Here is a 27,309-nt window from a genome sequence, read left to right as displayed (position 1 = left end):
AAGCATGCAAATAATATTTTTGATTGATTGGAACCAGAAATAGATTATGGAATTCCATATATCCTGAACCTCCAAGACTCCTAAAAGACCTTTTTTTCTTCTCCAAAGTAAGCCAATCACAGATTTTATTTCTGAACACCTCAATGGATCCAGTTCCTTAGCTTTGAAAGAGAAAATGGGGATTCTCTTTTTGGAATTCTTACTTATGAAGTGATTGTTGGAATTTTTTTTTAGAAGGAAAGAGATTTCCCTGCATTTGGATAATTGTGTAGTATTTTTATCTGCTCATTTTTTTACTTGTTTGAAATTTTAATATTTTTATTCATTTTTAATCTTTTAAAAGCACAATCAACAGGGGCAGGTAGGTAGTTCAATGGATAGAGAACCAGGTCTGGAGACAGGAGATCTTGGATTCAAATATGAACTCAGATACTTCTTAGCTGTGTAACCCTGGGCAAGTCACTTAACCCTAATTGCTTAGACTTTATCTATTTAGTATCTGTTCTAGAAGAAGGCAGTCTGGCAAGGTGAATAAGGTACTGGACTTGAAGTCAGAAAAACCTGCATTTGAATTTTGACTCAGGGCAAGTAATTCTTCCTTTCTAAGCCTCTGCTTCCATAGCTGTAAAATGAAGATAGTAATAATGTGTGAGGATCAATAAGATAACATATGTAAAGATTAGTGTCTGATATATGTATAAATAAGTATCTATAATTACTGTACTCTTAATTTTACTCCTAAAGTAAACAAATCACTTTTGGCATGCTTCTGAAGTTGGGTTATTTTCCTCACATCTACTCTAGAATTAATTCCTCGTAAGCCAAGGGATTCAGAGTATTTGTTTTAAAAAGTGATTGAACAAAACTGGTATTTGAAGAGAAAAATGGAGAATTGGAGAGAGGAACCCAGCAAGTTTCACTGTGGATTATTAAACTATTACTTTTATTGTTATCTGGAGAAAGTATTACAAACTTGTTGGCCTGGCTTACAAACACTATTTCTGTGATTATTAAGCTCTGAGCAGATCCTCCTACTTACCGCCTTTAAAAGGGAGCAAGAAAGGAATTCCTGAGACTACAGATATAAAAGTTCTATTTTGTTCTTAAGAATGATCTTTAATTGCTATTTTAGGAAAAGGGGTTTGGAGGTTTTAATGGGACTTGATTAGTGTGGTAGACATTTATTTAAAATTTTTTCTTAAACCTTATCTTCTGTTTGAGAATCCAGACTAGTTGTTGGTTCCAAGTCAGAAGAGTGGTAAGGACTAGGCAGTTGAGATTAAGTGACTTCCATAACTAGTAAATGTCTGAGGCCAGATTTGAAAGTCTTCTTTTAAATTTGGAAAGGATGCATCATTTGGTTTAGCCCCAATTTGAATCATGAATTCTTTTAACTTCCTTGGGAAATTCAGTCTCAGTTTACACACCTCAATTAACAGATAACTAACTCACTATTTAATGATTTAGCCTGTTCAATTCAGACATCTTTCTTTGGTTATGAAAAGGTTTAGTAAATATTTAACTTTTTTGTGCCCTTCTGAGAGGTGGTAGGTTTAATTGCTCTCTGAGTTCTGGCTTTAGAGTTAGGAAAACCTGGGTTCAGGTCCTTTCTGTGAGCTTTCCATTGTCCTGCTGTGTGCCCCTGCTTAAACCACTGACCTCTCATTGTCCCAGTGTACCTCTAAGACAATAAAATGGAAACCAATTTTTGAAATGCTAGGTGGAATTTCTATGGAGAAAGTTCCCCAATCTTATGAAATTGCATCTTAATGGAAAAAAAGAAAGAAATCCAGTTCACCTCCTAGGTCAGTGATTTGAGCTTTTAGAGAGGGAGTGCTGGACCCTGTTCCCCAGACAGGGGAGGGAGGAAGTGCTCCCATTGGGCTGCTGGACAGAAGGGTGAGGGAAGTGAGGAGTGTCTTCAGGCCCATGGAGAGCAGCAGGGGAGTAACTCTGCCCTGAGACCCTCTGGCTTTCTAGTAACTGGGTGGAGGGGCTCTTTGGCACCCATGCCATAGGTTTGCCATCACTGCCCTAAGTATTTTAGAAATATTTGAATGAATGAATTGTTCTTAATAATACTGCCTGCTTTCATTCAACTAGTTATAGAATTTACTTTAAAAATCAGTTTGAAACAGTAGAAATTCAGTAAGTAGAATTTTGAACCTAAGCTTTTAAGTATTATTAAAACATATATCCTCTTTAAAAATTGCTCTACAAAAAATATTAATCACCCTGTAGCTATTTGGTGATGAGCATTCTGAATTTATACTTCCTCTGGCAGTTGACATATTTTCCACCATGGCTCTCTATTTTTAACAAAATCACAGGTACAGAACAGCCACAAAAAGTGAATCATTTTAATCATTGGCTTGAAGGTAGAAACTTGCTTTCAAATCCTGACTGACTGTTACTATGTAAATCACTTAATCTCCATATGCCTCAGGCAGTTAACTACCCAGATACTATCAAGTGGGAATTTTCCTGCAAGGAAATCACAGCTTCTAAGGATCAAGTTCATATTTTTGAATCAAAAGTTTCTTTAATTTTGAAGTCATGTTTCAGTAGTAGATAAATAAGTTAGAGGACTAACTTAAAATATGATTACTACCGTAGTTTTGTTTTTTCCTTTTCTTTCCAAGTCACTTTATTGTTAGTCACTTTATTGTTAGGCTTCTCTTTACTCAATAATCCTTGTCCCATTTTCCTAGTTCATTATATATTTTTCCCAACCCTACTGGTGTATTATCCCTACCACTCTCCACCTCTGAAGGAAGAATTCATACAAATGCTTTGATCTTTTGGAGGGGGAAGAGAGGGCCTTATTATATGCAAAGAACTTTGTAATCTTCCACATTCTTCACACTTCTTACTAAGGTGGTTCTGAACTTCCCTTTTCCTAAAGCTCTCCCCCTACACCTCTTTTCTAGTATTATGCTTTATTTAGAAAACAGGCCATTCCCCATCCTGAGTCCCTCCCTTTTTCTATTTAGCTCAGAATCTCTCATAGCTTCTCTCATTCTCAATAGTTCCATGAAGATCTGAATCTTCTCCTGATTGTATAAACTCTTAATTACCAATCCTATCCTATCTTCCCCAGCAGATTGTTTCCACATTTACCCATTTTTTCCCTTAAATTTTGTTATATTTTTTATATTACTAGAATTTTTCTCAGCCATTGGTTTCCATCCCTTGGCAGAAAGCCATCTGATGTAACACATTTTTATTTTTTTTATTATAAAGATATTTTATTTATTTAAAGATATTTTATTTCTGAAGTTATATGATCCAAATTGTCTTGCTTCCTTTGTTCCCTCCCCCTTCCTAGAGCTGGTAGATGCAAAACATTTCTGTATTGTTCATTTTTGTAAGAGAATAATCCTGTAAAACCAAAACCCCAAAACTTTAACCCAAATAAACAAGTGAAAATCCTATGCCTTGCAGTCATCCTTCAGACTAAGGTTTTAGCCTTTCCAATCTAGCCTTCACAGCTATCATCTGGGGAGGTGGTGCCTGTGGAGAAAGGTGCCATTTGTCCCCATCAATTGCCATTCATAAACCATTCTGCCTGAAACAGTAAGACAACCTGAGGGAGTGACTTTTATATTAAACTACCAACACCTTAACCACCATCTCCCCTCAGACCCTGAAGAGACAGCTCAGGACCATGAACCCAAGAGTCTTTGGTATGCAGTCATTATCCTGGGAAGCAGCCCTTGTGGACATGCAGCCTGGAAACAACTATTAAAGTCAACTTTGATGAAGACCCAGAAAAGTTCTTACCACCAGTCTTTGGCATTATTAGATTGTGCAACATCTGAAACATCTATCATCTTATCCCTTTCTATTTTATCACTTTCTCTTTCTTTTTTTCCTCATTTGAATAAGTTTATTTAGTTAATTTAGAACATTATTCCTTGGTTACAATAATCACATTATTTCCCTCCTTCCCCTCCACCCACTCTTTCTCCTCCACTCCTCTCCCCCCCCCCCCCACCCCCCCTCCCCAGCCAAGGTACAATTTCATCTGGTATTACTTGTGTCCTTGATCAGAACCCATTCCCATGTTGGTGTTTACACTAGGGTATTCATTTAGTCTACATCCCCAACCATATCCCTTCTTAGACCCATGTATTCAAGCAGTTGTTTTTCTTTGGTGTTTTTACTCCCTCAGTGTTTCCTCTGGATGTGGATAGTCCTTTTTCTTGCAGGTTCCTCCAGGTTGTTCAGGGTCATTGCATTGCCACTAATGGAAAAGTCCATTACATTCGATTGTACCACAGTGTATCAATCTCTGTGTATAATGTTTTCCTGGTTCTGCTCCTCTCACTCTGCATCAATTCCTGGAGGTTGTTCCAGTCCCCATGGAATTCCTCCACTTTGTTATTCCTTTGGGCACAATAGTATTCCATCACCAACAGATACCACAATTTGTTTAGCCATTCCCCAATTGAAGGGCATCCCCTCATCTTCCAATTTTTTGCCACCTCAAAGAACCCAGCTATAAATATTCTTGTATAGGTCTTTTTCCTTATTATCTCTTTGGGGTATAAACCCAGCAGTGCTATGGCTGGATCAATGGGCAGACAGTCTTTTATTGCCCTTTGGGCATAGTTCCAAAGTGCCCTCCAGAATGGTTGGATCAATTCACAACTCCACCAGCAATGAATTAATGTCCCCACTTTGCCACATCCCCTCCAACATTCATTACTTTCCTTTGCTGTCATGTTAACCAATCTGCTAGCTGTGAGGTGATCCCTCAGAGTTGTTTTGATTTGCATTTCTCTGATTATAAGAGATTTAGAACACTTTTTCATGTGCTTATTAATAGGTTTTGATTTCTTTAACTGAAAACTGCCTATTCCTGTCCCTTGCTCATTTATCAGTTGGAGAATGGCTTGATTTTTTTGTACAACTGGTTTAGCTCTTTATAAAATTGAGTAATTAGACCTTTGTCAGAGGTTTTTGTAATGAAGAGTGTTTCCCAATTTGCTTCCCTTCTAATTTTGGATGCATTAGTTTTGTTTGTACAAAACCTTTTTAATTTGATGTAATCAAAATTATTGACTTTACATTTTGTGTTTTTTTCTAGCTCTTGCTTGGTTTTAAAGTCTTTCCTTTCCCAAAGATCTGACAAGTATACTATTCTGTGTTCGCCTAAGTTGTTTATAGTTTCCTTCTTTATATTCAGGTCATTCACCCATTCCGAGTTTATCTTGGTGTAGGGGTGTGAGATGTTGATCCAAACCTAATCTCTCCCATGCTGTCTTCCAATTTTCCCAGCAGTTTTTATCAAAAAGTGGGTTTTGGTCCCCAAAACTGGGATCTTTGGGTTTATCATAGACTGTCTTGCTGAGGTCATTTACCCCAAGTCTATTCCACTGATCCTCTTTTCTGTCTCTTAGCCAGTACCAAATTGTTTTGATAACCACTGCTTTATAGTTTGATATCTGTTTGATATTGTTTGATATCTGGGTCTGCAAGTCCTCCTTCCTTTGCATTTTCACTTTCTCTTTCTTGCCCTCTAGGTTTTTAGGTGCCACTTTTCCCTAGTTTTCCTGACTGTTCTTTCTCCGACTTCTTGTAGGAAGGATCCTTATCCAGAAGATGGCTTAATGTTTTGGGCCCTTGGTACTACTTCATTTGATGATCTCATCAGCTCCTTGTATTTAATCATCTCTGTGTTGATTATTCCTAAATGCCATCTTACCCACACCTCTCTGTTAAGCCAATCTCCATCTCCATTCTCATGGCTCCAACAACTTTTCAGACATTTTGAACTGTAGATTTACAGTAGATACCTTAAACTCAACATGTCCAAAGCCTCCTCTTTTACCTCTCCTACCCTATACCGTCCTCTCAGTGTCTCAGACTTGTCATCTTAAGTGACATCCTCAACTCCTTACTATCTCTCACCCTTCATATCCAGGCGTAGCAGAGTGCCTGGAACATAGTAGCCACTTAATGTTTATTGATTGTTAGATAGAAATACAATTGCTACCAAGCCCTAAATTAATCCAATATTCTGCTGGCAGGTCTGTCTTAAGTCTCTCCCCATTCTAATCTATGCTCCATTTAGTCATCAAAGTGATTCTAAAGAATAGACCCAACCATGTCACTCCTCTACTTAATAAACTTTAGTGGCTCCCTTTCCCCTGTTAGATTAATATAAAATTCTCTATTTGATGTGTAAAGCCCTTCATATCCTAGCTCCCTCCTACTTTTTTAGTCTTATACATTGAGCCTGGCTGTGTTCCTTTGATTCATGAGCATTGGTCTCCTTGCTTTTTCATGAACAAGATACTCTATTTCTCAGTTTCAGGTGTTTCTCTGGCTAGTCCTCATTCATGGAATGTGTTCTCTTCTCATCTCTGCCTATTGACTGCCCTAGATTCTTTTAATTCCTAATTAAAATTTCATCCTCTTTAGGAAGCCATTCCCAACTCTTTAATTCTAATTAATTATTGCCTTTTTCTGTTAATGATCTCTTATTTATCCTTTATATAGCTTGTTTCTACATATTTGTTTGTTTGGTGTCTCTCCTCCATGAGTTTGTGAACTTAAGATCAGAGACTATCTTTTGCCTCTTTTTATATCCCCAGGGCTTAGCACCGTAGACTGTCACATAATAGGTACTTAATACATTTTTGTTGCTTGACTGGCTGACTAATGAAGAGGCATTATTATCTGCTTTACCACTATACCCTAAAGCCTTTGGTACTTTTCTGTCTAAAACTTTCTGTAAGTATGTCTTCTCCATTAGAATGTGAATTCCTTGAGGGACTGTCTTTTATTTGTGTCCTTAACACTTAGCACAATGCTTTGCTTGTAATAAGTGCTTAATAAATGATTAATTCAAATTTTTCTCATGCTTCTTATAGCATAGTAGTATTCTTTTACATTCTTGTACCACAGTTTGTTTAGCCATGCTAAACAATAGGCATTCCGGTTTTTGCTACCACAAAAAGTGTTGCTATAAATATTTTAGTGAATATGTAACTTTTTTTCAAATTCATTTTTATTCTCAGTTCCCATTTCTCTCCCTTCGCCTTTTCCTTCTACCCCTCCTGTTGCTTGGGAAGGCGAGAAAAACAAAATCCATCACAAATATGTATAGTTAGTCATACAAAACAAATTTCTGTAATAGCCATGTTCAGAAAAAAAAAGGATAAGAAAATATGCTTTGATCTGCACTGGGAGTTCACCACTTCTCTCTTTGGATAGCATTTCTCATGAGATTTTTTGAATTTTGTTTGGAGATATATATAAATAAATAAAACCCTTACCTTTCGTCTTAGAATCAATACTGGGTATTGGTTCTAAGGCTGAAGAATGGTAAGGGCTAGGCAATTGAGGGTTAAGTGCCTTGCCCAGGGTCATACAGCTAGGAAGTATCTTGAGAACAGATTTGAACCCAAGACCTCCCATCTCTGTGCCTGGTTCTCAATCCACTGAGCTAGTCAACTGCCCCCTGGATATTGTTTTAATTAGAATTCCTGAGTCTTTCAGAGATGATTATCCTTACAGTATTGTTATTTTTAAATTGTTCTCTTGGTGCGTGCTCTTCACTTGATTCTTTAAAAGTTCCTAAAAAGCTTTCCAGGTTTTCTGAAACCATCCATCATCTTCATATACCATAATCTGTTCATTCATTTTTCAGTTTATGGGCATCCCTTCAGTTTCCAGTTCTTTGTTACTATAAAAAACTGCTATAAATATTTTTGTTCATTTGTTTTCCTTTTTCCTTAATCTCTTTGGAGTATAACCCAGGACTGGTATCACTAAGTCAAAGGATATGCAGAGTTTAATAGCTTTTTGTGCAGTTTCAAATTGCTTTCCAGAATGACTGGACCACTTCACAGTTCCACCAAAAGTGAATTAAAGAGAGAACCTATCTGTTTTTTAATCAGTGGCTTTGTTAGCACTGCAGTCTCTGGGTCAAAAGGCATGAATGTACGTAATAACAAATTGCTTTCTACTATGGTTGTACCAGTTCACAGTACAGACAGTACATAAGGTTTCAGTCTTTCCACAATTCCTCTAATATTGATTTCCTGTCTTTTTTCATCTTTACCAGTTTGACAAGTGTGAGGCTAAAATCTCAGGGCTGCTTGGCTTGCATTTCTCTTATTATTAGTGATTAGGAGAATTCTTTTATTTGTTAGTAGTGTGTAATTCTTTTGAAGACCATATCCTTTGAATACTTATCTATTGAAGAAAGGCTTTTGGCTTTATATTTCTTCTTTTTTTTTTTTAAACCCTTACCTTCCCTCTTGGAGTCTGTAAGGATAATTTTAGGGTTGTGACCTAATCTCAGTTAATTTTTGGTCGCCAGGGAATATCCCAAATAAAATACCCAAATCAGTTTGTAAATTTATGGTGAATTAATTAATATAAAGGGAAGGAATTAAGGAGAAGGGAGAGGGAAAAGGTGTAGGATTTCTCCCCCCTGGCCTGTGCCAGGGGGAGTTCAAAGTCCTCTGCCCAAGGTCTGTGAAGAAGATTAGTGGCTTTCTTAGAGGATAGTGTTTGGAAGGTAAAGGAGAAAGAATCATCCTAAACTCTGAGAGAGCTCATTAAAGATGCCTCACCAGAACTAGGCTACTCAACTTCTTCCAGTATGGTATCAAGGAAAAATCACCGCTAAACCAGGACAATAGAAGCTGCCACCAAAGATGCTGAAACGCTCAGCACACTCCGCCAGTCACCTCTCTGCTGCCAAAGAGGCCGGAGAGAATAAGTGACGCAAAAAATATAGATGGTTTTTACATCACTTTCCTGAATCTTACATGTACCAATGTTAGCTTAAGCTTGACTTAGGACAGTTCAGGGGTCTGTCAGTTGTTTCTGCTTTGTCATTTGCTTGCACATGTCTGTCATAGGCAATCCTTCTAAATACTTAATCCTTAAGTATGGGTGTAGACATTCCTGTTTTTGTTAGACTAAGTAGGATGGAGTAATCCAAAGTTCACAAGTCAATACTGTGTATTGGCTCTAAGGCAGAAGAGTGGTAAGGGCTAGGGAATGGGGGTTAAGTGACTTGTACAGAGATACACAGCTAGGAAGTGTCTGAGACCTAATTTGAACCCAGGACCTCCTGTCTCTGGGCCTGACTCTCAATCCACTGAGCCACCCAGCTGCCCGCTTCATACATTATTTCTAATCATTCAATAATATGCCATTATATTCATATACCAAAGCATGTTTATCCCTTCCTTAGGTACTAGGTATCTACTTCTTTCTCGTTCTTTGCTACCATAAAAAGTACTGCTTTAAATATTTTGTATATTGTAAAAATAATAATAATGGCAAACTACATAAAATATATAGAAAAACTGGATACTTTTGATAGGTGTAATCAAAAGTATCTTCAGTGATGAAGTGAAGCTCACTTGTGAACTTCCCTTCAGGCCCAGGCTCAAGGATGCTAAAGAGACTCTTATTATAAAAATAAAATATTTATTGAAATATATAAGGGTAGAAAAGGATTTCTAATTCTAAGGGATTCTAACTCCACCCAAATAAACTCTCTGGTTCTGCAAGGAACCACTTCTCCTGTGTTTCACAGGCTACACTACTCCTTCCTGATCTGACTAACCCAAATTTATACTATCTAAATAAAAATGGCTACTATTATCCTTATAATTCTTAACTTTGCCTTCAAATTATAAAATAGCAAAGGCTGTTTGAGTCACATCAAGAATCACGTTAGGGCTCTGAACCTTAGCAGACTCAGAGTCCAATCCAAAGACCAGATTTTTCTCTGGTCTTCTCAGAGTTTAATCCGCCTATAAAAACTGCAATAGTCAGTCAATAGCGTTCCCCAAGTTGGGAAAGGAGAACACTAAGCTCTTTCAGATCTTTCCCTCCTCCAGCCTTGAGAGATAGTCTTTGAGTGAGTGTCTCTGCTTAACTGATGAGAGAGTAATTGACACAGAAAACCAGTTAGAACTGTCAGCAATTGAAATTAACATGCTCTCTCAGCCCTGCTTCAAACTCCAATGCTTTCTCAAGCTAGCCACTTTACTTATCTCTAAACTAATAAAATAATACTTATTTTCTAATATCCTTACAATATAAAACCTTTCTTTTTATCAGATGACTTTCTGTGGAAATCAGTGGAATCTCTGGTTCATAGAGTATGAAAATTTAGTCATTTTCTTCACATACTACTTTCCAGAATGACTGAATCAGTTTGAAGCTCCACTCAGAGTATAATTGCCTGTTTTTTAATAAACCCCTTCAATATTTGTTGTTTCCCTTTTTGTCTTTATTAATTTTCTCTGTTAATTAAAATTGCAGTTATTTTGATTTGATTTTGTCTGATTATTGGGGAGTTGGAACATTCTTTGATATGGTTGGTATTAGTTTGTAATTCGTTTTAGAACTATTTATTTATACTGTAATACTCAGAGGTGCTGAGATTTACATTTTAACCTAAAAAGTGAGGAAGAAACTGAATAGAAAATTATAAAGAAAATGTTCTGATCTTAAGTTTCTTCACTTGTGTATTCAAAAATTAAAAGGAAACTTTTTTTGCTAGATACATAAGTGCTAGAACTAGTATAGTAATTGATTACCTTATCCCTAGCTATTACAAAGAGGTAATTATAATTGATACTTTAATTTTTTTGGAGATGAATACATGTGAATTCAATTTAATGAACATTTAATGTGGTGCAGTACAGAAAAGAGTTGGGTTTGTGTCAGAGGTATTGGATTTAAATCCTAATTTAAATCTGTATGACTACAGGAAAGTCGCTAAGCATCTGTTGCTCTCAGTTCACTTTTCTGGAAAAATGAGGCAGTTGGACTAGGTGATCTCTAAGGTCCCCTTCATCCCTAATGCTGTCATCTTCCCATATATAAGGCTCTGTGAATGTTTATTATGGGAAATGAGTATAAAGAAATATCAATTAATTCTAGACACATTTCCTCAAAAGATCTCATAGAGTTGTTATAAAGTTTACTTTATTATTCCTTATACAATTGCAAATAGTTATTTTATGAAAAAATTATTTGATGTTGAATTTTTTTACCTTTTGAAGTGGAGAGAGATCTATAATATTTTAAAATATTCATGTTGCATTTTGTGAATTTGCTCCAGTAGCTAATAATGCTATTTAAGAAAAATGGATTCAGTTGTATATCTTGTTTATATTCATTTTTTTTTTTGGCAAGGTATCTTCATATCTTAATGATCTTCTGGTCATTTGTGGCTGGAGTCGTCACTTTCTACTGCTCATTAGGACCGGACACACTTTTGCCAAATATTTTTTTCACAATAAAATACAAGCCCAAGGTAAAATTTATTTGTTAAAGATGTTATTGCATTTAAAGCATTTTTAATATTGTGAGGTATAATTAATCCTCTAAGATTTGAATGCCCATTCTGTTTTTTATGTCACCAATATACTATCTCTAGTTGCTTGGTTTCCAACCTGAGGGTCCCACAATATTTCAAATATTTGTAAAAAGTGCTCATCACAGTGCCTGGCACATGGCCGTCCTTGTATAAATGCTTCTTTCCTCCCCCTTGCCTGGTGAGGAAATTCTTTTTATGAAGGCCAATCTACAAGTGCTGTATCACTTAAGATCTTATAAAATTGTATGAGGTTCAGAAGTTAAGTAACTCAACCAGTGACCACATAGCTGATGTGTATCTAAGGCAGAACTTTATAGACCTTAAGGAATGCTTGGTACTACATTTTTTGTATTTGCTATTATTTTTAAAATATGTATAGATACTATTATGATAAAATTCAAATTTATTTATATTTTAATTGAGAATGCTTTCAGTTTTTAGTTATCCCTTTGACTGGCAGCAAAATCTTCTATCTTCCTCTCAGCAAATTCCTTATCATTGTTCTCCTCCATCCTAATGATATTAAAACTTTAAGAGACATGACAAGTCTTTTGAGAGGAACAGGGTTCCATATATATATATATAATATATAAAATATCCTTTCTTGCAGGTGGCCTAAAAAATAGAAACTTCAGTTTTCAGCCCTAGACATGTATTTTATATTGAATTATTTGTATTATTTAAAATATTTATTTTTATAATTGGATATGTAATTACATATAAGATTGGAATAAAAAGACATGGCATTTTGGGCTTCCAAAATTCTTAATTCTTAAGTTTCAGGCTTTTTTAGGGAAACTTTGGGGTAATTGTTTAAACATTTAAAACAGGATAAAATTTCCAAGTTACTGTTTTTTGAATATTATAATAACAGAAAACTTGTTAGAATTTTGTGTTCTTTTAAAGCTCATTTTCATGTAAATTATTGTTGAAATATTATTTGGAAAGAAATATGATTGATTCCTCAGTACTTCTTTTTTTTTTCTTTAAGCACTCAGAACTCCAAGAATTGTTTCCCCAAGGTCATAGCTGTGCTGTATGTGGTAAAGTGAAATGTGAAAGGCACAGGTAAGTAATGTGTTCATTATTCATTTTCTCTTTATGTTAGATTCTGCATTTTAAGCAGTTCAATTGCTTTCTATTTTTCAGACCTACTTTACTGCTTGAAAACTACCAGCCCTGGCTAGACCTGAAAGTATCATCTAAAGTTGATGCCTCTCTCTCAGAGGTAATAGATAGTTTAAGTATTTAGCATCTCCAAACATGCACATTTAAGCACAGAAGTCGTGGTAAAGTATTCAAAGAAATTTACTTCAACAGATGGTTCATTTGTAATCTTAATTAAGAGTATGGTATGAATTATATCACTTATAGTGCAGTTAGCTTATTTTTACAAACTGACAGTACAAACTAAAACAGAATTTGTGTCTAACTTGAGTGACATATTAGGAATGCTTGTGTATCTAGCATTTTAATTTTGTTCAGAAATCTTTTCAAAAGAAATACTGTTATGCCTTGTTCAAAGTATTAATAATTATTGTTATTGCCTTTCTGTGATTAGAGAGAAAGGAAAGATACCCATTTTGCATTCTATCCAGGTAACTTCCAAATAAGGACATTGGCTAGAGGGATTAGATGTTAAAAGTATTACCTATCCTCCTTAGTAGTGACTCTAGCTTTAATATTTACTCAACTGGAGTACAAATAGACATTGATGACTTTACCTGTTTGTATAGTAAATTTTTACTATGCTAATTGGGGAAGAAGCAAGTCCTCTGAACCCTGCCTCATTATTTCTCCTTTTTTCAATTTGCTTTCTGTTCCTTAACTGGAGGAAAGTGGAGCAAGATGCCATTTAATCTCTTGGTATTTTTCTTTTTCTGAATTTCCAAAATACCTTCTAGTTTTAAATCTTTAATTATATTTTTCCATTCCTCTTTACCCAAAAGAAGCTAGTGACATACATGTTTTTTTAAACATTCCCTAGCATTTATTTTATATAGGAATACCTCTGTACATTGTACTTTAAGACTCTGTTAATTTAGAAATATACCATTTTCCATACTAATATAACTTATGTTAACACATTAAGTACTATTTACATTCATACATACTGCCAGATGTGGAGATTTTGGTACCATGATAGTGGCATATAGACTAGTGGTGTCTTATTTTTAGCAAATTAATTTACTATGACTGCCATTTTCCACACTTCCTTTTTTGAGTCTTTGACCTATTCCATCTGTCTCCAGGAATTAATTTATGCATATGTATCCCCCATACATTCTACTTTTGAAATAGCAAAGGGGCAAGTGTGAAATCTTATTTTTTACTCTTGTATAGTGGAGAGTGTGCTGTACATGTTTTTTAAGAACACTAGAGTTCAAATATTATCTCTGGGATTTAACTATCTTTGTGAATATGTCAAATCACTTAATCCCTGATCTTTAGTAATGGTATTCTATTAGTTAGTTGTATTACCTGCCTTAGAGAATTGTTTTGGGGCTCAAATGAAATTATGAATGTTAGTCTCTTTTCAAACTATAAATGTCACTTGCTTTCCCTTTATTCTTCCTTCATGCTTTGAAGTTCAATTGGGAGCACCTTGACAGTTTTCTGATTATTCCTGGGGCTACTTAGATTGTTGCCACCAAGAATACTTCTTAATTATGGGAATCTTGCAAAGATGTGGGCATTTCAGAGATCTTAGTTTTTGGCAGTAGAAATTTGTTAATGTTAACAGGTGTTTCATATTATTAAATGTAATGATGTTTTTCCCAAAATGAATTAATGTTCTGCTTTTCTAAAAAAATGTTTTCTCTCCAGGTGCTTGAATTAGTGTTGGAAAACTTTGTTTATCCTTGGTACAGGTATGTATTGTGTTTTTTTTGTTTGTTTTTTTTAGAAAACTCAATATCGTAGAATGACTACCAAGCAGAATCAATGGCTCTCTCTCTCTATATACATTCAAAACTTTATAGTGCTATTTTCCTCCTCATATTATTTCATATTTGTATATTTATATGTAAAAGATATATTTTCCCCTCAACCTCTCCTAGAATGTTAAATTTAATCTTTATCCTTTAGGATGAAAATATAATGGGAAAAATATGGAACTTTTTTGTCGAGAACTAATCTATTTCAAAAGTTTTTTTAATCAATTCTAAATATAAGTTTTATTATTTTTTATTAGTAAGTATGCAAATTTTATTTTTAAATTACATAAATTTGAGAAATTTTAATGTACATTTTAAAATTAAACATAGTAATGATTTTCAGAAAAGAATTAATGGAAAAAAATCTTTTCCCTCTGAAATTTTGAATGTTAATAGTATTTATTGTATTTGTGATACTGAATTAGGTGTTTAGGGGTTTACAAAGCACACAGAAGGCAGTGGGCCAGCTTTTGAGAATACTAACCCTTAAAATATAAGGTTAACTTGTACAGTGCTAACAAAATAGATATAGTACAAATCAGCCCACTTGAAGAATCTTATTATGAATTCTTTAGTAATGTGACTAGACATTTTTAACTGGTGGGTCAAAATGTCATTATTAGGTTTCAAGAGCTACATTTCAATGCTGAACTCTTATTGAAGCACTTTCTGGGTTTATGAAGCATAGTTAACAGTGGTACCTTTGGGAAATTTGCCAGTACCACCTTTATCCTCAAGGACTTCACTGTTGGCTTTTTCTTCCACTTTCCAGATATCTTTAGATTTCAGGGAAGTGCAAAGTAGTTTATTGTCCAAAAGTAGGAGAATCCTTCTAAGATTTAATTTTTTTATAACCTGAGATTTAAATTTTTTTATAACCTGAACATTTTTTGATATCTGATTTTCTTAAAATTAAATGCACTTGTTTTGTTAGTAGCCAAGAATTTCCTCTTCTCTCTTAACCTCATTTCTTATTACTCAGAAATGATCTTCCCCTTGCCAAAGCCAGCTCCTCTAAAAGTCCCCTTGATCCATCTCCTCCGGTTTTCTTCAACAAATTGCTGTTACCCTTCTAATTCTTTTTCTAACCTTCAGTCTCTTCCTATCTACTGATTCCTTCTCTGCTTCCTACAAAAATGTTCCCACCAACCCTATCCTTAAAAACACCCTTAATTTGATCTTGCACTTCATGAAAATTATTGTCCTTTATTTCTACTCCCCTTTTTAGCTAAAGCGATTTACTTTTATTGCCTCTGTTAACTCCTTTCACTCTGTTATAAACCCTCTGCAGTCTGGATTCTGGCCACATCATTAAGTGAAAGTGCTCTTTCCAAAGATATCAGTGACCAATAAAAATAAAATAAAATAAAAACAAACTACAGAAAGGACCCCCAAAGTTGTTAATGACCTTTTAATTGCCAAATCTAAAGGCCTTTGCTCCGTCCCTATCCTTCTTGATCTCTTTGTGGCCTTTCACATTGTCAGTAATCATTGCCTCATATTCTGTCTCCTTGGTTTTTGTAACACTATTCATCCAGTGCCCCTCCAACATATCTGACCAGTGATGTGATATCATTTTCTACTCTCTCCTTCATTCTGATTTGTGATTAAAAAATGGCTCTTCTACATAAAGGCCAGTCATCCCCCTGAATGCACCCTTGATCCTATCCCTTCCTGTCTGTAAGATTTAAATGACTATCAATAACTCCAAGTATTATATTTTATAAGATTTATTAGTAATCATTTGAAGTAGAAGATATAAAATATATGTAAGGGCCAGGGGCGAGTCTGGGGCTAGGAAGGAGAGGAGTAGGATGGGTGAGGTCTAGAGCAGCATTTCTCAAACTCTCAATTTGTAGCAATGAGAATACATAATACATATCAGGTATTTACATTCCGAATCATAACTGTAGCAAAATTACAGTTTTGAAGTAGCCACCAAAATAATTTTTTGGTTTGGGGTCGCTGCAATATGAGAAACTGTATTGCGGGGTCATGGCATTAGAAAGGTTGAGAACCACTGCTCTAGAGGAAGAGTCAGAGTAAGATGGATGGGATTGGTCAAGAGAAGGAGGGCAGAGAAAAGGATTGCCAAGAGAATAAGGTAAGTAGAGATGGTACAGGTGGGTTATAGGGGAGATGGGCAGGCATTGGGTAGTTAGAAGAAGGGAGAGTATGAGTAGTGGGATGGTAAGGGAGGGTAGAGAAATAGATTGGGAGGAAAGGTGATGGGAGGGTTGGGGAATGAGAGAGGCCTGACAGGGAGAGGTTCAAGTCCTGGTTTGGGTCAGAATGAGGAAAAACCTCACAGGCCAGGTGGGATGATAGAGTGTGTTTCTTGTTAGATTTAATCAAGGGTTTAGGAGGAGGAATTGAAGGAGTTAAATCAGAATGGTCTGGTTCCAAAGAAAGAATAGTGTCCTTTCATCAATCCCACCAGGATTGGTTGTTATGCTCCTAGGCACTGTGCAGGTTAACTTTGTGCTCCTTGGCACTGTGGCTCTTTTGTGATCCCTTCTCTTGGAATCAGACAATTATTAATCGAAGTCCCATAATATTTAACAATCAATGGTAGGTTTCCATAGCCTAAAGCTTTTTAGGTATGCATTGACATTAGAGCTAATGGACATTTTAAACTTATCCTAGTGCAAAATACAAAAAAAAGAACATTAATACTGGTAACATGTGCTTCAAGTACAAAAATTGAGAAAAAAGAAAACTCACTCTATTTTACATATAAGGAAAAATAATAAAATTAAAAAAATTAAAAATACATACTTCACATTCCATGAAAAGGTATCAACCAAGTAGAGGCACAATACAAAGGTTTCTCAGCTAAGAATGAGATCCATTTCCTTTTTAACTTGGCCATGATCCACAGTGTGAGTGTACATGATTTTCACCAAGTAACAGCTTTTTAAAAAAACAGTAGTATAGCAGCTAATGCACATTCAAAGAAGTGCCCAAATCCCCCAAATCACAAAAGCCCATTTAATGACAATAGCAAACAAATCTGCTATCACTGGGATTCACATGCATCTCTATAGCCACTTTTGTTACATAAAAAAAACCTTTGAAACTCATGGATACTTGTCACAAATTTTCCAGAATCTAGCCAGTCTTTCAACCTTGGTGAAGATATTTCTAACAAAGTCTATTACTGCCATCATTCCAAAATTTGGCAGGAGAGGCCAGAAGAAAAAAAACAAAACTCTGTACTGCTGATGAAAACCTTTTGGGTCTAAAATGTCACCAAGAATCTAGATCATTCTGGAGGAAGGGTAGAGTAAGCTCAAGTCACAAAAAACAAAAAACAAACAAAAAAAAACATCCGGGGGTAACCAATCCCCTTGGGAAATCCTCCCCCCTCCTGGATGAGATTATAACCCATCACAGGGTAAAAAGCCCCTTGGGAACCTTCCTCCTCTGGTATGAGATTGTAACAGCCATAAAAGGTATGTATTTATATGTCCCATCCATTGCAATGTGGAGGCGAGGAATACAATAGTGAATATCATGATGTCTCATCCATTACATTTTAATAAATGTGGAGGTGGGGAATACGATAATGCTATTGCACTTCACTTCAACTACTAAATGGCTCCTTACCTCTTGTTACAAACAACTCAAAGGTAGGCAAATGATTATTCAGAAGTAATGGTGCTACTAGACATTTGAAAATCACTTCTGAAGACCCTTTAAAATCAATTGAAATTTTTAGCTCATTAAATTCTCCAAAGGTTGTATACAGGTTGTAACCAGTTTGATGGAGTCCATCCATCGTCATCTATATAAAAATTAACAAGGGCAAAAAGAAACAAAAGGTTATTAAGGCAACATGTGACCTTGATGGATCTGGTGACAAAACTCAGCATACTTAAGTACGTGTAGTTTTGCCATGGAAAAGGATTTGTCCAAGTTGTTTATGAACTTTTATAATGGTATTTTTTTCAGTCCAGTCATAGGGGGAGGATACAAATAAAGACAGTGTAACAGAACATATAGATAATGCCCAAAACACAAGTAGCTGAAAATGACATAGTGTAATGGAAGATATTAGATTAGATTAATATGTGAACTTAAAAAACAAAAATGAATTTTAAAGCAAACAGCAAATACAATAAGCATGACGGGATATAGGCACTCAATGTTAAAAGATTTTACATTTGAGCAATCAGTCCAAGAGTTCTTTTCTCCCATTCTGATAGCTGCATTACAGATACTCTTCACTATTTGGAGGGGAATAAACTGAAACAGTTAACATCAATAAGACAATGGAGTTTGAAAAGGCTCTTTAAGGTTCCTTCCCCTCCCTAGTATCAGCATCCATCTAGATTCCTTTGGTCACACTTCTAGGGTTCCCCATACTGAGGGGGATTTCCATACTGAGCATAGTGTAGATGAACCCCATATTGGATGTGTTGCAGAGACTGGGTAGAATCTCTCTTCTGCATCTTCAGATTACTCAAGATATATTTCAGTTGGTTTTTCTTGGGGAGGAATGGATAAATTTCAAAGTATCCAATCGATAAAAGTACTCCCAGGAACAGTAGTAATAGAGTGGGCCATGCTTTTAAATCAAATGATTAAATCAGTTGCAATTCTAGTTCCTGTTCAGAGGTAGTGCTACCTTATTATGTACTGTGTAAAGTTAAGAGGTTTTGAAGAGTTATCTTCCTTTTCCTCCCACTTAGGGGCAAAAATGCCAGGGAGAACAAAAGGTTATTTGAGTATAGAATACAGATTACACCTGATGTTTGGGTCAGGAAACCAGAGCCTAATTTCTAAAAATCTGGCTTGCAATCTACTGAGCTACTAGCTGTCCCATGCTATGCAAGGTTTTAGGGTCTAGAGGATGGCACGGGAGACCCCCGGGTGGGCTAAATCCTCAGTTTCCACCCTCTCAGTCAGTTGCGTGAAAACCTCCAGGGTCAGTTTAAAATCAGCTTTGAAGTTAGAAGGGGGATGGGGTTGGTAGCATGGAAAAATCCCAAGATCTCCAGCTCATTGTGCTTCTGCCCTGTGCTCAGGGCTGTCTCAGCTCTTCGTAATATAAGGGAAATGTATTTTCTGTGCAGGAAAAACTGCTCAAAAGACGTGGCAGGTGAGTGGTGGCTCCAGGCTTGGCATGTACCCCCAGCCCAAGTCCCACAAATCAAAGCAGGCGGGCAGAGAACCACTTCTGTTCTCCAACGCTGGGAAGACTCCAAAGAGTTCCCCTGAGGTGGTGGGCAAAAAGGGCCTCAGCAGGTGAAAAATGTGTTTTTCTTAAAGCAATCTACTCCCTATCTTTATTTAAAGGCTATCTTAAAAGAAGATCAAGGGTTCTATCCCTTCGTGACTCGTCAACATTAGATTTAAATAAATGTCCAACAACTAAGTATTATATTTTATAAAATTTATTAATAATCATCAGAAATAGAAGAAATAAAAGGACAAAAGTAGAAAGCCTAAGTAAAAAATAAATGGGTAAAATTCTCTGGACTCTCACACAACCTCCACAACTGCCTAGGAAAAGAGAGAGAGGGGTGGGGTTACATCAAAATATAATCTCCTTATGTACACATGCAAATGGAATGTTGGGTAAGAGAGTCCTGGGGAGTAGATTCTAGTCACACATGTCTTTTCTAGCTGATCATCATCACTAGCCTTTCTACATTCTTTAATTTTCAGTCTTTCCTTTTTTTGGGAGGTAAACTCTTACCTTCTTTTTTAGAATCAATATTCTGTATTGGTTCCAAGGCAAGAAGAGCTGGAAGAGCTAGGTCAATGGGTATTGAGTGATTTGTCTAGGAGCACACAACTGGTGAATGTCTGAGGCTGGATTTCAACTTGGGAAGATGAATCTTCTGACTCAAGGCCCAGTACTGTATCCCTTGAACCACCTACCCATCCCCAAACTTTAGTGACTCCCTGTTGAATATAAAATTCACTTATCTGCATTCAAAACTTCCAACCTTTCAAGGTTTTGACTTCTTTCTACATAGTCTGATCCAGCCACACTGGCTTGAGGATATAAAGGTCCTATTAAGGGTTCTAAGGCCTGTCTAGTTAGCCTGACAATTCTCTCTCTAAAACTCATTTCTCTTATGCTTTCATTATATAGAGTTGCCAAGTCTTATCAGTTCTACCTCTGCAATATCTTGAGCATATAACCCTTCTTTCCTCTTGTGCTAAATTAGGACCACATCACTTTTTGCCCAGAGTATTATAGCTTTCTAATTGGGCTCCCTGTCTCCAAGTCTTTCTCTGTACCAAGTTGTTCTCCACTTGCTGTTAAGGCAGCTTTCCCATGGCTGTCATGTCATGGCTTTCCATGACATTTCTAATATGTCCTTCTATGTCTCAGAAGTCTTCAGTAGCTTCCTTTTTGCTTAGGGCAAAATATAAATGCCTTAGCTTGGCATTTAAAGTTCTTCATAATTTGCCTCTTGCCTCTCTTTAGAAAAAAATAAAAACCCTTGGTTTCCATTTTAGGATTGATACTGTGTCAGTTCCATAGCAGAAGATCAGTAAGGGCTAGGCAATGGGGTTAAGTGGCTTGCCCAGGAGGCCACACAGATAGAAAGTGTCTTGAGACTGGATTTGAACGCCTTCTTCCAGACCTGTCGCTCTATCCACTGATCCACCAAGCTGCCCTGCCTTCTGCCCATCTTTCCAGTTTTATTTCCTATTGTTTTCTTTACCTGTTTTAGATTTTTACAAACTTACTGCCACTATCTTCAACTTCTTATTATGTCCTATGTTGTAGAATTTTTCTCTCTCTCTATCATCTAGAATCCCTTGATTCCTTCCAGGCTTAGTTCAAACGCTTTAGCTATCAGGAAGCTTTTCTATATACATCCACCTCTGTTCTCATATTGTGCTGACCTTAAATTATCTTGTACTTATCTGTGTACATAATTTTTTTTTTCTTTTTTATCCCCTCACTCATATACTGTAATCTTCTTAAGGACAGACACTATTTTATTTTATTTTTGGTATCTGTAGGTATGGTGCTGTTTCACAGTGGGTAATTTAAGTTGAATAATTTATGTTGAGTTGTAAGATTCTCTAGATTCCTAAAAGTGTGCTTTTTTTGGGCCTACTCACAGGGATGTAACTGATGATGAGTCTTTTGTTGACGAGCTAAGAGTAACATTGCGGTTTTTTGCATCTGTTTTAGTCCGAAGAATTCACAAGGTATACATTTTTAGTGGGAAATTCTGGGTTTTATTTTAAGATTACTCCTGAATAATTTGTTACTTCCTTTCTATATAGAATATATTAAATAATTCTTCCCTTTTATTTTTATCAATTTAAATGTCCCTTCTGTCCTCTAGAATGAAATGTGTGGTTAAATGTGGTTCAGTTGTTCCTTTTGAAATTAGTCTTTTTAGTCTGGAGAAGGGGACAGTAGAGGGCCTGAAGATTAGAAGACCTGAGTTTAGATCTATCCTCAGGCATTTTCTAATAGGGTTGGTAAGTTACTTAAGCTTTAATTTTCCTCAGTTTGCACAATTATAAAGTAGGGTTAATAATAGCACTCAACTTCCAAGGTTATAATGAAAATCAAATGTGGGAATGTTTGAAAAGTGCTTAGCATAATAATGCCTGGCATATGATAGATATTATATGAGTATTTGCTTTTACTACTAATAATAGTAATTTTGAGGCAACTGTTATTTGATAGAGTGCTAGAAATTCTAGCCATAGTAGAGAGAGAGTAAAAAAGAAATTTAGAGAATAATTACAGGCAAAGAAGAAATTAAATTTTACTTTTTGCAATGATGTAATGGTTTAATTGGACAATCCTAAAGAATCAACTAAAAATTAATTGAAATAATAACTTCAGTAAAATTACAGTATATAAATCATTTTATAAAAATCATTAGCATTTCTGTATGTTATCCAGAAAATCTTACTGAGATAAATAGATAAATTCCATGAATAATAACTACAAAATGTATAAAATATTTGGGTTATCTACCTGCCAAGGCACATGCAGAAAATATATTAATAAAGCCATAAGACATTCTTTACAGAAATAATGACATGCTTAATTGAAGTATTTGGAGGAATATTAATTGCTCATGGGTAGACCAAGCCTATATCATAAAAATAACATTACCTTACTTATTAATATGCGTATTCGGTGCCATAACAGTCAAATGACCAAAAGATTATTTTATCAAGCTAGAAAAATATTAATTAAAATAATCTAGGAGGATAAATATTCAGTGATCTCAGTGGAAATAATGGAAAAAGTGGTAAGGAAAGTCATTTTGGGTGGAAGTCACCCTAAAGGCCTCATTTGCAAGGTGTATAAAGAATTGATCATATATAGGGAAATTCCATTCTTCAGGACATAGCTGATATTTATATAGTATCTTAAGGTTTATAAAGCACTTTTCAAATATTATCTTATTCTCATCAATTTTGGGTGATACTATTATTATCCTCATTTTACAGATGAGGAAACTTGGGGCAGTCAATGCCACACAGCAAGCTAAGTTTCTGAGGCTAGATTTGAACTGAAGTCTTCCTGACGACAGGTCCAGTGCTCTATCTACTGCACCACCTAGCTGGCCATATAAATAAGTGGTTAATGGGTCTAAATAGGTGTTTTTTGAAAGAAGAAATCCAAGGTCTCTATAGTCATATGAAAAAATATTCCAAATAATTAGAGAAACAAAACTAAAGTAACTTAAATTTCACTTTATATCCAGTATTTTGGCAAGTTTGGAAGACAGAAAAATAACAAATATTGGAGATGTTGTTGAAAATAGACACATTAAATTCCTTAGTGGAGCTATGAATTGATTTAGCCATTTTGAAAATCAATTTGGAGCTATGTCCTAAAAGTGACTAAATTAATGCATACTTTTTTTTGTCTTAAAACTTTAATTAATTAAGAGTATTTTTCCATGGTTACATGATTCATGTTCTTTCTCTCCCTTCCAACCCCCTCCCATTGTAATGCATACTTTTTGATCCAATGATGTAACTACAAGGCCTATATCTTAAAGAAATCAACAAAAGAGGGGAAAGAAAAATAATTATAGTACCTCTTTATAGTTGCAAAGAACTGGAAACTAAGGAGGTCCTAGTTAATTGGCAAAAGCTATATAAATTATAGCATGTAGATATGATGGAATATTATTGGGTCATCAGAAATGAAGATATATTTTCAAAGAAACCTGGAAAGACTTGTATGAACTGATACCATGTGAAGTGAACAAAAGGAAGAAAACAGTTCATATACCAACAACAATCCTGAGAAGAAAAAGACTGAAAGATTTAACCAACTACAATCCAACAGGACCTATGCAGAGAGGTGACAGACTCAAGCTGTAAAACCAGACAAAATTTTTTTTAGACCTCCTTACTTTCTGTCTTAGAATAGATACTAAGGATTGGTTCCAAGGCAGAAGAGTGGTAAGGGCTAGGCAGTTGAGATCAACTTGCTTGCCTAGTGTCATAAAGCTAGGAAGTATCTGAAGTCAGATTTAAACCCAGGACCTCATATCTCCAGGCCTGGTTTTTTATTCAGTGAGCCACTTAGCTGCCTCCAACCATACATTTTTTGACCTAACCTTTGTGAGAATTTGTTTTTCTTGACTGTGCTTACAAGGGTTCTATTTTTCTTTTCAGTGTATTAGGAAGGTTGAAAAAGAGAGAGATTAGGATTGGGGTTCTCACAGTTACAGAGTGAAATAAAAGTATAGAATACAGGGTGAATATTTATTTTTTACATCTTCTTGTCTCTCCAAGATGAGAAGGGAGCATAAAGAAGTCCAGAAGCAATCATAGACAGATATGTCAGCTTTAAAAATTAGGCTCTACATAATAGACTTGCAATTTCATGTATGATCCTCTCCTGTTCTAAAGTATATATGTAAATGTGCTTTTTATATAGTGTTAAGATTATTTTTTTAAATAAAAGGACTCGGGATCCTTAGCCTAAGAAAGAGAAATTTTAAGGGGAAAGTTCTTCAGATTTTTTCTTCTTCAGATATTTGAAGGGTTTTTCTTCTAGAAGAAGGACTAGACTCATTCTGCTTAACCCCAGAGGACCAATACATAGAAATGACAGTGGATCAGATTTTGGCTCAGTATAAGGGGAAATGATTAGTATTGCCAAAAATGAAGACAAAACTTCTTTTGACATTACAGTCCTTCAATGCTGTCTGTACTATTAAGGAAAATACGGCAAATATTTATCATGCGCAAGGCACAAGTTTATTGAGGGGAAGTTTGTGCTTTCGTTTAGGATTTGTCAGGGAGATTTCTAAGGGCCTTTGCAACTCTGTAATTTTTTAATTCCAACAATTCAGATGTTCATTTTAAAGGAAATTTGAAAGATATTAATGATGCAAGTGGTATATTACAGCCAATATGTTCTATGAATACATATGGCTTTTAGAATATTAGCGTGTTTGCTATAGTTATCTTAATTTTAATTATCTTAGTTTTAATATCTTAACTGCAGTTATTCTACATTAATTAGTATATTAGCATTTTTGCATTTGATATCTTAATGATAATTCTGAAATATTTTACTTTGATTTGAAATTTCTTCTTTAGGTGGATATCACAGCAGTTATAACCAAGAAGCTGTTAAAAGCAGCAATGAAACACATAGAAATGATATCTAAAGCAAATCAAAAAGGTAACCCATTTTTCCTGATACAATTTGAACAAAATTTTTTGAATTATAATTTTTCCCTAGAATTTCCAAAATAATTATTGATAGGTAAGAATGTTTGCCTCTCTTCTCTTGTTTATGAACTTTGTATGGCTTTTAAAAAAATCACATTGCCCCAATTTCATTCTGCAAAATTCCTTTTGAAATTATGAAACCCATTGTGTACTTGCTTCTTTACAAAACTGACCTCTACCTTATTTTGACATTTTAAAGGCAGATTAGCTTTTCAAACTATAGATTAAAACAAATTGCATAGTATGTTGCTTTTTCATTTTTTGATAAAATAAATTTATATTAATTTTTTACATCTATATTTTCTTTTGTGTTTTTCCTTCTTGCCCCTTCTAGTTCCCTATGATTAAAAGAATAACATTAAATATTATTTTAAAGGAAAATAAAAGTTATGCAAACTTAATATATTGAAAAATTATGACATTATATGCAATACTTCACATTCATTAGTTCCCACTTGTGCAAAGAAGGGAACGGGGGGGTTGGGGGGTTTGATGTATCTTCTTAAGCTTCTTTGGGGCCAATCTTGGTCATTATAACTTTGTAGCATTCAATTTCATTTGTTTTGTTGTTCTTACAATTTAACTTTGTTGTAGCCAGTATTTTGTTTTTCTGGGGTAGCTTAATTCATTTTGCATTAGTTCATGTAACTTTTTCCATGATTTTCTGCTTCTAATCTTATTCATAATTTCTTTTTTTTTTTAAAACCCTTACCTTCCGTCTTGGAGTCAATACTGTGTATTGGCTCCAAGGCAGAAGAGTGGTAAGGGCTAGGCAATGGGGGTTAAGGGACTTGCCCAGGGTCACACAGCTAGGAAGTTGCTGAGGTCAGATTTGAACCTAGGACCTCCCGTCTCTAGGCCTGGCTCTCAATCCACTGAGCTACCCAGCTGCCCCCTTATTCATAATTTCTAATATTCCATTACATATAGTAAAAGTTTTTTTAATTTCTTCAGTGTGTGAGCATATGATGTGTGTGTTTCTTTTTAAACCCTTACCTTCTGAGTTATAATCAATACTGTGTATTGGTTCCAAGGCATAAGAGCAGTAAGGACTATGCAATGAGAGTTAAGTGACTTGCCCAGGGTCACATAGCTAGGAAGTATCTGAGGCCAGATTGCCTCCATGATATGCTTTTTAATAACAGCATTGAAACAATAAAAAAATTTGATTTGTATTCATCTGTTGACCTATGTTATTATGAGAAGTGAATGCCTTCTGATTCTATGTGTTGTTTCTTGGCATGTTGATCTTGCATTGAAGATTTATCTTTCCTATTGGAATGAATAAATGAATGAAAAAGCATTTAATATGCACATGCTATGTGCACTTGTGGTAAGCAATCAGGATATAAGTAAAAAAAGCAAGACACCTCCAGTTTTTGGGAAGCTGACATTCTAGTAGGAGGAGACAACACATATTGAAGGAAAGGCCCAGGAGTCTTTAGAGTGTAGTGCAAAGCTAACGGTAATGCATCTTCTTTAATATCATTTCCATTGAAAACACCAAACCTGTTTCTGATGTTTAACCATTTGAAAGTACCTGGAACCTTTCTTTTCTAGGTCTTAAGTAGCTCTAGCTTCTAAGAGAGATGGGAATTGCTACAGTTGGAGAGGCTTGGGAAAGGTTATGGGTTAAGTTTAGTCAAACATTTAGTAAGTGCCTACTGTGCACCATATAGACACTGTGTGAGGTATTGAGGATATAAAAGAAGGCAAAAGATAGTTCTTATTGTCAAAGGAGCTCCTTGTCTAATGGGGGAAGATAGCCCAGGGTCAGGAAGTACAGATAAAGACTGAGTTGTAGCCTTGATGTGACCTTGTAGGAAGATAAGGGCCTTGGGCAGGATGATCAAGTTCAGGAAGAAAATGAAGAGATGACTGCCCCACTTAAACTAAATAGTATATCTGGGAGAACTCTCTACTCTTTACCCTCTCCAGTTAGATGTGGCAGGTATGAATTTCAAGGCTGATTATTTAGGAGGAAACCCTTGAGAGATATCTTGGGTTAGTGGATTTGATCTGAATAAAGAATCTGTAAAGGAAACTGAGGAGTGGCAAGACAAGGAAAATCAGAAGAGAGCACTGCCTTGAAAACCCTAACATGATAACTGTCCTCAGGAATCTAAAGGGACAGCTAGAGGACTCAATGGATAGAGAGCCAGGCCTGGAGTTGGGAGGACCTGGGTTCATATCCAGCCACAGAAGTTTTCTAAGGGTATGACCCTTAATCCTCATTTGCCTAGTGTAACAGTTAAAAGAATGGTTGCCTTAAACTTTGACCATGAAAATATGGTTTCAAGACAGTGT

At 35.5% G+C, this 27,309-nt stretch overlaps 1 protein-coding gene across 4 annotated transcripts in view; it reads left to right on the top strand.

Annotated features, from left to right (window-relative positions):
* Positions 1 to 27,309, top strand: part of SNX14 (sorting nexin 14) — a 119,433-nt gene that overhangs the window by 9,235 nt on the left and 82,889 nt on the right. For 3 of the 4 annotated variants that reach the window (XM_056818566.1, XM_007484282.3, XM_001366604.5), the window contains exons 2-7: positions 11,182 to 11,302; positions 12,357 to 12,433; positions 12,515 to 12,593; positions 14,192 to 14,235; positions 21,396 to 21,483; positions 24,868 to 24,952. In XM_056818566.1, the coding sequence (XP_056674544.1) occupies positions 11,198 to 11,302; positions 12,357 to 12,433; positions 12,515 to 12,593; positions 14,192 to 14,235; positions 21,396 to 21,483; positions 24,868 to 24,952 (478 nt within the window). In that variant the 5' untranslated portion in view covers positions 11,182 to 11,197. Of the gene's footprint in view, positions 1 to 11,181; positions 11,303 to 12,356; positions 12,434 to 12,514; positions 12,594 to 14,191; positions 14,236 to 21,395; positions 21,484 to 24,867; positions 24,953 to 27,309 lie in introns of those variants that run through there. The other variant, XM_056818567.1, reaches the window with a different exon arrangement.

Source organism: Monodelphis domestica, chromosome 2, assembly GCF_027887165.1.
Source record: "Monodelphis domestica isolate mMonDom1 chromosome 2, mMonDom1.pri, whole genome shotgun sequence".
Taxonomy (NCBI): Eukaryota; Metazoa; Chordata; class Mammalia; order Didelphimorphia; family Didelphidae; genus Monodelphis; species Monodelphis domestica.
The sequence above is the reverse complement of the archived record's forward strand: the minus strand, read 5'-3'. Positions and strand labels throughout refer to the sequence as shown.